The sequence below is a fragment of the Crotalus tigris genome, unplaced genomic scaffold (assembly GCF_016545835.1).
Source record: "Crotalus tigris isolate CLP2741 ecotype Arizona unplaced genomic scaffold, ASM1654583v1 scf7180000024310.2302065, whole genome shotgun sequence".
NCBI classification, from domain to species: Eukaryota; Metazoa; Chordata; class Lepidosauria; order Squamata; family Viperidae; genus Crotalus; species Crotalus tigris.
In genome coordinates, this window is record NW_024100482.1 from 1,612,284 (window position 1) to 1,627,007 (window position 14,724).

A 14,724-nucleotide genomic window follows, 5' to 3' on the forward strand; every position below is an offset into this window, starting at 1 on the left:
ATTTAAACAAAAAAGATACCATGTGAGATTTGATCACTCTCTATAAATGCAATTCACTCAAAAAGTGACCCACATTCCTTAAGAATTAAATCAAAAGGGTAAGAATTAGAGTAAGTTCTTGAAGAATAACCAAGGGATTTTATTTAAAATCATTTGTCCAGTAGTACGGAAAGAAAGGGAGGGGAGAGGAAGTGGTACTGCACTCTGTAATTAAAGTATAAGCAAAGAAAAAGCATCTCCTCCTTCCCCCACAACATTTGGTAGAATTTAACTTGTAAAGAAATGAAGGAAACTGAGAAACTGGAATAAATAATGATTGATTGATGTGATGGCTGTAACTGGAGCTTCTGAGACAGGACAACTACAGGTAGTCCTCAACTTATGACCATAATCCAGCCAAAAAATTGTGTTGCTAAGCGAGACATTTGTTAAGTGAGTCTTGCCCCATTTTACAACCTTTCTTGCCACCGTTATTAAGCGAATCACTGCAGTTGATAAGTTAGTAACCCGGTTGTTGAGTGAATCTGGCTTCCTCACTGACTTTGCTTGTCAGAAGGTTGCAAAAGGGGATCACATGACCCTGGGACACACAATGGTCATACATATGAACCAATTGCCAAGCTTCTGAATTTTAATCACATGATCATGGGGATGCTGCCAAGGTCGTAACTGTGAAAAACAATCATAAGTCACTTTTTTCAATGCTGGTGCAAGTTTGATCACTAAATGAACTATTGTAAGTCGAGGACTACCTGTACTGCTGTTAGAGCTCCTTTCTGCTTCTTAATTTCTTTATGATAGCCATCAAAGGTTAGGTTTACCAAATTTACCATTCATTTTTGAAATATTCAGTTGTATCATAACTGGCACCATATGGTTCAGCCCAGAAAGATGATTTTATCTATACTTTGGTGATTACCTAGCTTTTTAATTTTCACTTATGTATAGAGGAACAGTACGTTTGTTGTAGTATGTTTGGAGAGAAGCCATACTTGTCCTATGCTTGTTACCGTATCAGCATAAATAGCATTTATTTCTCTGATGCTACCTCATTAATTTATTTATATGTCATCTTTATGACTCACTGCTCCCAGTGTGTGTCAGCCATTAATTATTATAAGTAAAAATTCTAATTGATGAAATCCAACTATAATAAGAAAACTAAAACTTTAAAGTACAATATAAATTCTATAAATGAGAGCAGTGCCCCTATATACAATGCATTACATGATTTCTCAATTGAAAACAAATATTAGGAAAGGGAGGCTTGAGTGTTGAAATGAGAGGGAGGACTTCGTACATATGGTGCATCCCGCAGAAAGCTCTTGCCTAGGGGTCTTCAAACTTGGCCCTTTTATGACTTGTGGACTTCAAGGAAGGCTGAGGAATTCTGGAAGTTGAAGTCCACAAGTCATAAAAGGGCAAAGTTTGAAGATCCCTGCTCTTGCTCTAGTCAGTTCCAACAGGTTATCTTTCCAGGTCAGCACTTGCAATAAATCTTTGGAGCTCCAGGTTTGTAACATATGTAAAGAAGCTGCTCCTTCAAACAGATAGGCTAATATCCCCAAGTTATTTAAGGATTCATCTTGGGCTTCAACTGGCAGAAAGGAACCCAAAAGGCAAGTTTAACAGAAGTCATGAACTGTTGATAAGTAGTATTGAAAACTATGCAAATGCAGCAGTAGGAAAGTGGAGCCTAGCATGTAGGAAGGTGGAGCGTAGCATGATGGAAAGAATACAATGCTGAAGTTGACAAACATCTGGGAGATTCAATCCGCCCCATCAGCAGATTAGGACCTAAATTTGATAGGTTCTTCTTGACGGCCATAAAGACAATGCCAGGATCAGTAGTACTCATTACAATATGTTCATGGTTTGATATGCCTTGTTAATTTTTTTTCTCTTTCTCTATTCAACTCAAAAGAAGCACAGCAGCAGAAAATTCAATCCATTTTATATTCAACAAGAATGTATACACCGTGTTTCCTAATCTAAAGATTTTAAAAATAAGGACATCACAGAAATGTATAATAAAGAATTTCACCAAATTACTTGACAACCTTTGTTTTTTCTTTTTTTCAAGGAATCATTTCAAAAACTGAAAATGAACATTTTTAACTATCCTCTGTTCAAAGTTATGTAGTTATTCTCACACTGAAGTCCTCCATACTTGGTATGCAGTCTAGGAAAACTGTCATATCTTGTCACTATATTGCAGTATTTTTACCAGGAATTAATGTTCAAAATGAAAAGCATCACATTACATAGACCAGTGGTTCTCAACCTTTTTAATGCCGCGATCCCCAACCAATTGTAAGTCAAGGACTACTCAACTGGTGCAGCACCGTTTGCAGAATGGGACTTTTGGCGGGCTGAGCAGGGCAGAGACAACCTGGACAATTCCTATTGGCTTTTGAAAGAATAAAAGGGAGTAGCACAGCTAAGGAAAAGGGGGAAAAATGGCGGACTGCATTGTTTGGCGACCCCCATGAAATGGTCGTTCGACCCCAAAATGGGGTCCTGACCCACAGGTTGAGAACCACTGACATAGACTATGGCATCTAGAAATGAATTTGTTTTAGCAGCATCTTCTCTTAGTAAAAGTTTGTTGTCACAGGATAGGAGTTACCACACATAGACAATAATCTAGTATATACATTATTTTAGTCAGAAAGGCTGGCAATTATACGCTAAGTATTGGAAGAAAAAGAGATGGTGATTGTTGAAGAATGAATTTACTCAACTGGCAGAGATAGTGAAATTAACAGCATTGATTAGAGCAGATATCCCCAGCCTGTGAGCCGCAGCCCACTACCGGGCCGTGACCTATTCCCAACCAGGCTGCATGAGTGGTGGGTTGGTGCGCATATGCGTGCAGCCCCACTCACGTGAATGGTGGACACCCACCAACCTGCCATTCACACAAATGAAACTATGCCCATGCGCACTTGCCCCTCGCTCAAAACCATTCCCTTCCCTCTCCCGTGCCAGGTTGCCAACCCAGAAAAATTGGGGAACGCTGGATTAGAGACAGTGGATTAGAAAATTTATAAGAGTTTGGAAGCTGTGGAGTTTCTGCTCATTAAATACAATAATCAGTGGTTAAACAGAGGGCTTCAAGGATTAGTTTTATTCTTGGGGTCACCTGTTGACTGTTTTCTTTTTTTATATATAGTGAACAGATGATGGGTCGACAGATTGTTAAATAAATAGATTTCCACATAGGTGACTTTTTTTATGAAACAGTATTTTTATTAAATATAAATGGGAAAGTTTCTAATTATTTGCAGACCTATTATATAAGGGGGGAGAATGTACCAGATACATCAGATATATTTTTCAGCATTCAACCAGGGAGGACAACTTATACTTAACCTTAGTGCTAATAAATATATTTGTCATTTGTTATATTTTGTACACATGGTTTTTATTTTTATTGTCAGCATTTGATGTTCGTTTGTTTATTTTTTTCTTCCTTTTTTTCCCAATTTTGTATTTTAACTTTGGAGATAGATAGATAGATAGATAGATAGATAGATAGATAGATAGATAGATAGATAGATAGATAGATAGATAGAGACTGACCGTTGAGTGGCAAAGGTCCTATTTCTTTCTTTCCTTGGAAATACTGTGAAGCAGAATATATTCTGGAAATCACTGACTGGCCTGCTGCAATGTGCTTTACATAACACAGAAAATACAATTGTTTCAAATGGCAGAAGCCCACATGCTAATATGTCAGGACCACTTCAACCTCGTGATCCTTACTCTGGCCACTGCATTAACTCCCAGGGATTTCTTACTTCTCTGGTTTGTCCAGGACACTTCCTCAGGGTAGAATTAACCCATCCTGTGTGCACATTTTTGTTAGAGATGCTTGTTATATGAGAAATGAGAACTGTGGGAACCTTTAGACCAGGGGTGTCAAACTGCCGGCCTGTGGGCCGGTTGCATCATGCAGAGGCCACGTCCACCCCTGCTCCGGCAATGCGAGAAAAGTTATGATACGTCACGACACGTCATGTGACGTGGCAAGTTTGACACCCGTGCTTTAGACAATATTTTTCCATTGCTTTTTGGGCTGCCAAGATAGGACTATTCCACCGGGCTTTTGAAGTAAAGTACTGTATTGCCATGATTGATTATACTGGTGCATGGTATTTTACTGGCGCATGTGATTTTACTTCATTGCTTTTATTGATTGGCAATTGTAATAATATATCTGTTTTATAATTATGCATATTATAAATCGTTACAATTTGCCCCAAATTTGGTAGTATAAATGTGGAAGGAAGGAAGGAAGGAAGGAAGGAAGGAAGGAAGGAAGGAAGGAAGGAAGGAAGGAAGGAAGGAAGGAAGGAAGGAAGGAAGGCTCAATGGCTTCAAACCTCATTAGAAGTGTTTGAAAGGACCAATAATATCAGAATAGAAAGTTGCAGCCCTATTTTGAAAGTTCCTGGAGAAAATCTACAGGTATGTGATCACTAAGACTGAACACCATCAATCCATTTTAAAAGTAATGTTTAGGTCAGCCCCTTGGTTTCTTTTTAATTAATTTAAGCCTGAGAACATTTTAACAATTGCACTGTGATTTTTTGTGCTGAGATTGTAAGTTGAATTTTGGCCTTCAACCTAATGGAGTAGTTCTTTCTCTGGTCTGCAATTCTTAGACCTTGTCAACTTAATTTCATTATTTCTTCTCTGGATTCTGCAGAGGTGGTCATTTCAGTCTTTGAAAAGATGCAAGTACAAGAGATTCTAAGGAATTTACGCCTTCCAGAATTTGAAGACTTCAGCCAGTTTTTCCGAAGCCTACCAGCTTCTACTTTGGTGGGAATTGGTGCTTTTGCAGCTATCATTGCATATTGGCTTGTCAACCGTCCCAAAGCGGTAAAACCACCATGTGATCTTTTAATGCAATCAGAAGAAATTGAGGTGAGGATTATCTTGATAGAATTTTATGGCATGCCTTTCTCAGCAGTGTTTTTATTAGCAGTTGCTGTTCCTTTTATTAAATTGATCTTTTGGCAAAATCCATAAGTAGATTTGTAAATATTCTAGCCTGTCCATCTAATAATTAGTACAATGGCTGACCCAGAGAGACTTTCCTGGACCTTAGTTGTGAGAGACATGCTATTCTACAAAATGTGAATTCATATTTAGGTACATGAAAAGAGTCTGCAAGTGATTCATAGTATGCATTTTATAGGATGTATTCTTTGTGTGATGATGTATTAGTCTTTTTAATAGATGACTTGATTCTTAGTCAAATATTGTCTTAGCCAAGATTTTCAAGAGGAAAAACTTGAGGTTAGCTCTGTGGAAGTGTATGAATTAAGGCAGAATGGTTATGTCCTTTATTATTTGCTTATTAAAAGAAATCATATTAGTGAATATGCTAAGCCAAATAATACTTCAGCATTGAATTAGTTTGGTGTTGGTTAATAAACAGGTTAATTATGGCAGAATGTACTGAAGTGAAATCTGATTCAGGAAAAGAATATCTTAAAGATATTCTTTGAAAAATGATATTTTACTGGGTACGTTTCCTGAATAACATGGATGATGTAATCAATTCTCTTAAGGTTTTTTTTTGTTTGTTTATTTGTTTGAAATATGTTGTGTAATCCTTGGAGATATATTTGTAAAAGCACAGACAAAACAAAATAATTAAGCTATTGAGATTTCTTTTATAGTGTCTATGAATCTTCATTATTGCCTTATTTAAACTGTATTTCATTTCCTATGGAGATGATACACGTACATTATTTGATTGTGCTTGGGACAGTTAACATGGTTATTCAAAAATGTTATTTTGAGATGTTCCAAGCCCATGTTTGAGCATGACATCTTAGATGTTTGAAGTAATTATGGTTTGTGGACCTATTGCTGAATTAATTGAGTTGTTTAATCCAGGATATATCTGGCATTTTTCTTGAGGAAAAATATTAAGCATTCAGTAAGCTGGAGATGGTTCAACTAGAAAGGACAATTCAGCAAAAAAGAACCAAACCATACTGTATATAGAAGATTTAAAACAATAACAACCAATTTAATACTATATCATTTTTCATCTCAGCAATCAAATTAATATTTATTTGCTTTCTATCTTTCCTCCAGGAATTCATGGCAGCTTAACTTAAATTCCTGGAGCTTATTATATCTCCCCTCATTTTATTCCTACACTGAGAGATTGGCTGGGCAGAGAGTAACTGGCTACATTCACCTAGAGAGCTTTGTGTTTGAGTGGCAGTTTGAACCCAGGTTTTTCTGTCCTCAGTTCTTAACTATGGCATTGCACTATAGAACATATATTTTTATATTTTAATTATAAATTATGAAGGCATCTTCTTTATTTAGTACCACTAGTAGTGACGTGCAAAATATTTCAAATTTGAATGGTTTAAATTTGAAATGGCCCAAATTCAGTGATTTTGAAGGAATTATTTTGAGTTCTAACTGTTCATTTGCATTCAAGGTGGCCTCTGGTAGTGTTTTAAGATTGACATTGTTTTCAACACAAATCAACTGATTCAAATTCAAAAAAGGCATTTCCAGTTTGAAAAGCTTCAAATTTTGTACACTCCTTAATAGTCATATAAATTGTTGGCCTTTTTGAAAATAAAATGCTGGACCATAGAGGTTTTGTCTAGAACAGGGGTGTCAAACTGTCAGCCCGCAGGCCAGATGCATCACAACGAAACCGCGCCCACCCCATTGCCGGCAATGGAGAAAAAGGTCCAATATATCGTGCAATGTCATGTGACGTTGCGAGTTTGATATGTCTGGTCTAGAACATGGATAATCTACATCTTTTCTGGATATTTTCTCCTTCTAGAGTTGTATTTGAATTTGTTTTAAGTTTTATGTTTCAAATTATTTGATACTGGATTTATTCACTTCCCGGTATAGTTTATAACTGTAGCTGATTCTTGCAGAATATTCTACAATTTTTAAAAGAAAAGTATCTGAAGGAATAACATTCATTTTTAGAAGCTCTATTCAACTTCTGGATGCTCCACTGAAATTCTTTTGCATGTCTTCTTCTTATTATTATTATTATTGCATGTTCAATATTTGCAACCATATTCTATTTATTAAGTCATATCTGAATTTAAGTTTCTTAATAGTATTTGAATTCCACCTTATGAAAATTTGAGTTGTTCTGGAGATACCCCTCAGTTATTGATAGATTCAGGAATTCCTTGGCTGAATAGTTACTTTTCTGTGACTCTCCATCCCACAATGCTTATTCTTTAAGCCCAGGCTGTAGACATGGAGTGTTCAAGGATGGATTATTTTGAGAGAAAGAATCTTTTGGGCATCAAAACGGAGATTGGTCTATGCTTCAACCTGGTTACTTTTTCCCCTCCTGAGCTACATAATCTCTGTATGTAAAACTGAATATTTAAACAGAATAGTTTTTTAGTTATTTATTCTATTATTATGGATAAATGTAATGGCTTCCATATTTTATAAATTAAAGATAAGCCTACAGTGTCAACCAACATTTTGGGGGGACTATTTCCCTGGTGTATATGTTTGTAAATACATATATTCCAATTCATACATATGTGCCCATGCAGAGATGGATGGAGAATTCACTTTATCTTTGTACTTTGGTGGCTTGCCTGAGGCAAAGTAAGGAAAAATATTTACAGATCTGCTTGACATAAACATTTTAACAGTTATTCCCAGCAGTTAAAACAAAGGAATTGTGCACATATTCTAATACCGAACCTAATAATTAATAAAATACTATTGATGTGTTTCGTCACTCAAATTTTACAGAATAATACTGTACTGCGAAATACAAAGCATTGTACTTTGAGTTGCTTGCAACCTACATTTTGACACCAAGAGAGACATTTAAGAGGCGGGAAATTCAGAATTACTAATGGTGAATCTGAGCAACCTTGTATGTAGATTTTAGTTTGTCTGGGGACTGAAAAACGTTAAGCAAAGTTCTGTTATTTCACAATGCAATTTTAATGGCTTCTGTAAACTTCCAGAAACCTGGAATCAGGATCTAGCTATAGATACAATGCACCTGTATATACACAGATAGTCCTCGACTTATGACCACAATTGAGCCCAAAATTTATGTTGCTAAGTGAGAAATTTGTTAAAAGGTTTTGCCCTATTTTACAACTATTCTTGCCACATTTGTTAAGTGAATCACTGCAGTTCTTATGTTAGTAACGTCATTGTTAAGTGAATCTGGCTTCCCCATTGACTTTGCTTGTCATTAAGTTGCAAAAGGGGATCACATGACCTCAGGATAGTGCAACCATTATAAATATGAACCAGTTCTCAGGTATCCGAATGTAAATGCCATGGCCATGGGCAGGGGTAGGCAACCTTGGCTTTTTTATGACTCGTGGACTTCAACTCCCAGAATTCCTGAGCCAGCCATGATGGCTCAGGAATTCTGGGAGTTGAAGTCCACGAGTCATAAAAGAGCCAAGGTTGCCTACCCCTGCCCATGGGGGTGCTGCAATGGCCGTAAGTCACCTTTTTCAGTGATGTTGTAACTCTGAACGGTCACTAAATGAACTGCTGTAAATCAAGGACTACCTGTATTGTTTCCCCTTTATAGATTCTTGACCTGCACTTACCTATATTTCATTGTAGGGCTGGAATGGTGCACGGAGATCTGTAATTGGTGACAGGACACATTTGCTAACTCATTACTATGATGATGCAAGGACCATGTATGAAGTTTTTAGAAGGGGTTTTAATATATCTGGTAAGTTTTTGAAAGACATTCTTTGATCATACTGAATTTATTTTAAGCAATAATATTGTTACAGCTCTATATGAAACTCCAACTTCTACAGAGGACAGATGTAGGTACTTAGATGAAGAAACTGTATTTAGATGATAATTCATTCTTGGGGGCAGTTAAACTTTGTTGTTGAGTGTGCTTGAACTTACTATGGAGACAGTTACAGGGGCTAATCTTAGTTTAGAAGGACTAATAGTTACCTTCAATAAACATGAGATTTTACTGCTCTAATAACATAAATATTGAGTACACATTTTTAATCACAATTAGGAAACAAGTCATTCTTATTTTTTTCAGTCCCCATAAATTGTAGGGTCACAAAAATTCTCTTAGAATCTTTCATAATTGAGTGGTTATTTTACCTTATTTACAGAATTTTTAATCTACTGTTGGGGTAATTTATGATCAGATAGAAAGCCCACAATAGAGGGAAATATTGATTATTTATTCTGGGCTACTATAATACTAAAAATTGATGATTACGAACAGCTTACGTACCCATCATCTGTTAATCAAATTAACAATTAACAATTACACCTTAACACTTGTAGGAGGAGAGCTGTGTGACTCCATGGGATCTGATAGCATGTTTTCCAACTAATTTCATATGTCTGAATAATGAGATGTCACTGACAAAAGTTTGTGCCTTTTAATAAACTTTATTACTAGTAAAAGTCCTTACCACTCCTTCTGACATAAAGCAGTTTCACCATGGCTTTTGTGAATATTGCTGATGTTATAGGACACACCAAACCAATGGGATATTTGGAATGGAAGCCAATTTTGATTAACTCACTGTAGTATTATAGAGAAAAGATAAATGTTAAGAGAGCATGTGTGCTTCATGTCACGTCAGAGTCTTATATCAAAAATAAAATTGTCATTGCTGGAATTATTTAAAAAAAATGAAATTCCATTTATCAAGATAACTGTCTTTTGTGTTTCATGATCCTTGATATAAATTCTTGAATGGCTGACATGGCACATTGTCAATAATAGCACTGGTTTATTTTTAAATATGCTATCCTGCTGAGATATACGTAGGCCATCAGGAAATGCATTATTAAGCAGCTTTGAAAATGCCTTATCACACATACTATTCCTGATGTCGGGGTTTTTTTTCTGTAGAAAATGGTCCCTGCTTAGGATTTAGGAAACCTAATCAGCCTTATCAATGGTTATCCTATAAAGAGGTAAGTTTGATATTATTACTTTTTCTCTTAATTGAACAACAGTAAAAATGGAACTGTAATCTGAAATATTTTTTCTACTGCGCCCTGTTCTGGATAGCTAAGATAATTACCTGGTTAGAGATGATTATACTAACAGAATATTATAGGGTAGTGGTGGCAGGGCGGTTTTTGGGCACTTGTTCTCTAAATGGTTTGCCAACACTGTTATAGGGGCTGCTGATGTGCCTTCCCTACTCCCAAGATACCCCAAATCTACTGTATAGAATATGCAATAATCCTCCTCTATTGTTTAGTTTGTAAGAATCACCTTTTCAAGTGGACTATGCCTGCAGTAATGGCAAACAGGTAGTACTGTGTTTCTCTGAAAATAAGATCCAATCAGAAAATAAACCATAGCATGATTTTTTCAGGATGCTCATTAATATAAGCCTCACTCTAAAAATAAGCCCCAGTTAAGATCGTCAGCCAGATGGATGCATTTAGTACCGTATTTCTTCGAAAATAATACCTAACTGGAAAATAAGACCTAATGCGTCTTTTGGAGCAAAAATTAATATAAGACCTGGTCTTATTTTAGGGAAAACAGCACTGAAAAAAGGGATTTATAACAGTGTTTCACACAACCATTGCAACATCCCCATTGTCAGGTAATCAAAATTCAGATGGTTGGCAACTGACTCATATTTATGGCGGCTGCAGTGTCCTGGGGCCATGTGATCGTCTTTTGTGACCGTCTGACAAGCAAGGTTTATGGGGAAGACGGATTCACTTAACAACCTTGTTACTAAATTAACAACTGCAGTGATTCACTTAACAACGGTGGCAAAAAAGTCGTAAAATGGGGCAAAATTACTTAACAAATTCACTTAACAATAGAAATTTTGGGCTCTGTTGTGATTGTAAGTCGTGGAGTACCTGTACTGTTGTATAGTCCATTTCTGAATCACCTGGAAATGAAGTAACTGGAAATGAGTGGGGTGAAGGCTCTGTTAAACGATTAGTAAACCTGGAACCGCCTTGAGGTGAGACAACAACTAAATTAATTGGTAGTACAATTCTCAATTTTGAGGTAAGTTGAAAAATTGCTTGTGGAAATGTCTCACTGAATTCCACCTGGCATTTTAAAGTGCTTAATTTTCACTTTCAGGTTGCTGAAAGAGCAGAAGCATTGGGATCAGGCTTACTCCAAAAGGGATGCAAATCATCACCAAACCAATTTATTGGGGTCTTTGCACAAAACTGTCCAGAGGTGAGACTGCAAAAAATAGAATCTTATTTCCAGACTCTCATTATATTCACATTTCTTTCTATTTATATCTTTTATCATCTTCTTCCAGTGGATCATTTCTGAGCTGGCTTGCTATACCTATTCCATGGTTGTGGTTCCCCTGTATGATACATTAGGCCCCGGATCCATTCGTTATATTATTAATACAGGTAAAGAGAGGAGATTTGTTTGAGCAATTCTTCAAATACACTTTTTAGTATTTTAAGCAGGGGTCTGGTTGTTCAAAAGATGTATTTCAGTAGCAAAAGTCCCTTTAAAGTTGATTTTTCAATGAGACATTAGAAGAAGGATCAAGATCATACAGGAATAAAATTTAATTAATTGGATTTTTACAATTTGCCATTTTACTACATCTCTGCATTTAATATCTGCAGGATCACATGGACCACATGGATTCTAGAAAACCATGTAGCTTTCTTTCTCTGTTTCTTCACTTAAAAGGTCCTCATTCTAAAATCTAGAGATAATATTTTACTCAAAATATTTGGTTTTGAATCAAAATTGCTTATGTAATTAGAATTTTAGCAGAGAATCAAGGTTCAGCTATTAGATCTTAAAATTCAGATGAGATTTCCAATATGGGAATTAACTGTTTAAAATTTCTATATTTTGAGCCTTTTCTGCAACTTTTGAAGTTTACTTATCACTTGGAGAGGTCAGGTTAAGAAAGTCTAATTGACAATCTAGGGATAAATATCTTATGGTTTAAAATATAATTCCTGTAACCATTCACAAATTATATGATACCAGAAATACTTCCCATTTCTCTTCTGACTTTAAAATATAAAAATTATTTAAGCTATGAATTAGTATTTTGGAATGGAACAGTTTTGAACTGGTTTTAATTTAGTTTGAGTTTTGAAGCTTATTTTGATTACAGCTTAAAAATTCAGGTTAGTCAATTCCTTAGTCTAAGTCCCTTCTAAATTTTACTATTTTAAAACTAGAATAATCCAGACAAGAGGGAGAACTAGGGCTGGAAAATTGGGAAGATATTGATTCAGAATAAAAAATTCTGTACCTCTGTATACACAATGGAAATAAGAATACATTTGCAGTGTTTGGCTATTAGAGGGTTGGAATTTTCAGGAATCGATACATATTCTTCTTTGAATAAATGTCATAATTTAGATGGCTTGTGATTTGTAAATAAAAATGCAATGATATTTCAGTATAATTATCTGTATCATTTGATTTATTTTATTAGCTGATATTTCTATAGTAGTTTGTGATAAACCTGAAAAAGCCAGAGTCCTGCTAGAACATGTAGAGAAAAAACAAACACCAGGCTTGAAATCAATTATCTTGATGGACCCCTTTGAAAAGGATCTTAAAGAAAGAGGACAAAGATGTGGAGTCCAAATCCAGGCAATGTTGGAAGTAGAGGTGCGGTTCTTTTCCAGTGCTTTATTTGATCTTACATTGTACTTTTGTGAAATGAAAAACTATTTCAAGGGGTGAGAATAAATGTAGTATTTTGTAATATGCTGAAGAAAGATGATTTTTAAAAACCGAAGACAAGTCATAGTTAATAAATATTACAATTTCATTTTGAGTCAGTGTTAATTCTTGGTGACTGTATGGACAAGTCCCTGCCATTTCCTTGGAATGGTGTTTCAGAAATGGTTTGCCTTTGAGTGATTCCTAGGGCTGAGTGAGAGGGACTGGTCCAAGGCCACTTAGCTGGCTTTATACCTAAGGCAAGACTAGAACTCACAGTTTCCTGGTTTCTATCCTGATGCCTTAATCACTACGCCAAAGTAGTTCAATAATAATGTTCAAATTTTTTTAAATTTGATAGTGTGAAACTTCTTTATTCGTCCTGTCTTACCAATGTATCACAGCATGATGTAAGTTTAAAGAAGTAAACAGCAGTAGTAAAGATAAATCAGGCCAGAGAACTGTTTACATATTATTACAAATATGAATTATTAATATTTTCTTGTATTCTTCAGAATTGTGGTCGGGAATGCTGGCATGCTCCTGTAGTGAGTATAACCCATCCTTTTCTATCTTTAGTATTTTATTGTAAACAAACAACTAAATCCACCATTAACTGTTCGAGGAAAGAATGAAAATCGCAGATCACACTGGGTGCTTGTTCACATTGCATTTCTCTTAGTGGGAAATGGTACAGATGTTTTTGTGAATTTTTCAATAAGCAACTTATAAATAGCACTTCAGGAAAATATAGCATTTAAAAAAAATGGCTGTTCATTCAGAAAAGAGGCACCAGAGTTGTCCAGTGCATAAGAATACTTACATCCAGAGAATTTCTGTATCTTGTGAGATATTTGGCATATTCCAGACTAAAATACAAAAGAAATAATTATTTCATGCTATTTTCTACTGCCATGGGAGAATGTTACTGAGCAGAAACTGGGTTTCTTTCTTCTCATAGTGTGAATGTCCTGTGAGAGAATTTTCTGTGCAGAAGAAGGTTCTGGTTTTGTGCGACTCTTAACAGTTGATGTTTATATGCCTTCACAACTAATATGAGGATCCCGAGAAAAATGCTGTGTTTCTGAGCATATGAGAATTGTGTAATGATAAGCTTGCCCAAGCTATGATGTGAAAGCTCCCAAAACTCATTGTTGGATACTTTGTACATTACTGGAGTGGAGATGATAGTTGATGGGATGTCTGCAGCCTTCATCTTCCTCTTTGTAAGTCCCAAGCACTCAAGAGTTATTTGGCAGTACAAGTTAAAATAAAATAATAAAATAAAATAAAATAAAATAATAAAATAAAATATAAAATAAAATAAAATATAAAATAAAATAAAATACGAATTGAGAATAGAAAACACCTGGGAGATGAATTTTTCTTATTCCCCATCCTTAATACCCCTTATTCCCCACTCCCCCAAAAACTGATATTTATGTAAGTGGCTGAACTTTGGTTCTGTAATTTTCAGGTAAAAGGATTAAGGTAAGGGCAGAAATAAGCGTGAGAAATGTCTGCAAAATGAATAGCTTCTATTCTTGTGAATAGAAGTTATTCAGTTTGATGATTTCAAGAACTGTCCCTCTGAGTATTTTCCTGAAAAAAATTAAGCTTAGAATTAAAAGCAACAAAAACCATGGATCCTGAAGATATTGGGGTCTCTGATATCTTATTAGCCCTATTCAGAAGTTCCCCTCACCTTCAAGTCCAGTATAAGGTGAGAGTACATACAGAGTTGCTCTAGCTTCCCCTCCCCCCCTCTCTCACTCTATTTGTGTTTGTGTACAATGCAGATGAAGGCAGGATGACAGCCTCGGTATAGCTAGCAGTCTCTGGATAAAGGCTGTCTCCCTGTCTATGCTATCTTACAAATAGAGATGCCAGGTGTTTCTTTAGGTTCCGTCCATCTCAGCCCCAAATAAAGATGCATACAATTGTAGTATAAGACTTTAGCATAATGGTCTATTCACAAAAAAGAATATGCATACAACCCCAATTGGGATTGGTAA

General features: G+C 35.7%; 1 protein-coding gene across 6 annotated transcripts in view; it reads left to right on the forward strand.

The window, feature by feature from the left end:
- Nucleotides 1–14,724, forward strand: part of ACSL6 (acyl-CoA synthetase long chain family member 6) — a 104,824-nt gene that overhangs the window by 52,002 nt on the left and 38,098 nt on the right. For 5 of the 6 annotated variants that reach the window (XM_039324925.1, XM_039324924.1, XM_039324923.1 and 2 more), the window contains exons 2-8: nt 4,715–4,935; nt 8,635–8,749; nt 9,917–9,981; nt 11,129–11,230; nt 11,319–11,418; nt 12,477–12,655; nt 13,225–13,257. In XM_039324925.1, coding sequence (XP_039180859.1) covers nt 4,715–4,935; nt 8,635–8,749; nt 9,917–9,981; nt 11,129–11,230; nt 11,319–11,418; nt 12,477–12,655; nt 13,225–13,257 — 815 coding nt within the window. The remainder of the gene's footprint in view (nt 1–4,714; nt 4,936–8,634; nt 8,750–9,916; nt 9,982–11,128; nt 11,231–11,318; nt 11,419–12,476; nt 12,656–13,224; nt 13,258–14,724) is intronic. The other variant, XM_039324928.1, reaches the window with a different exon arrangement.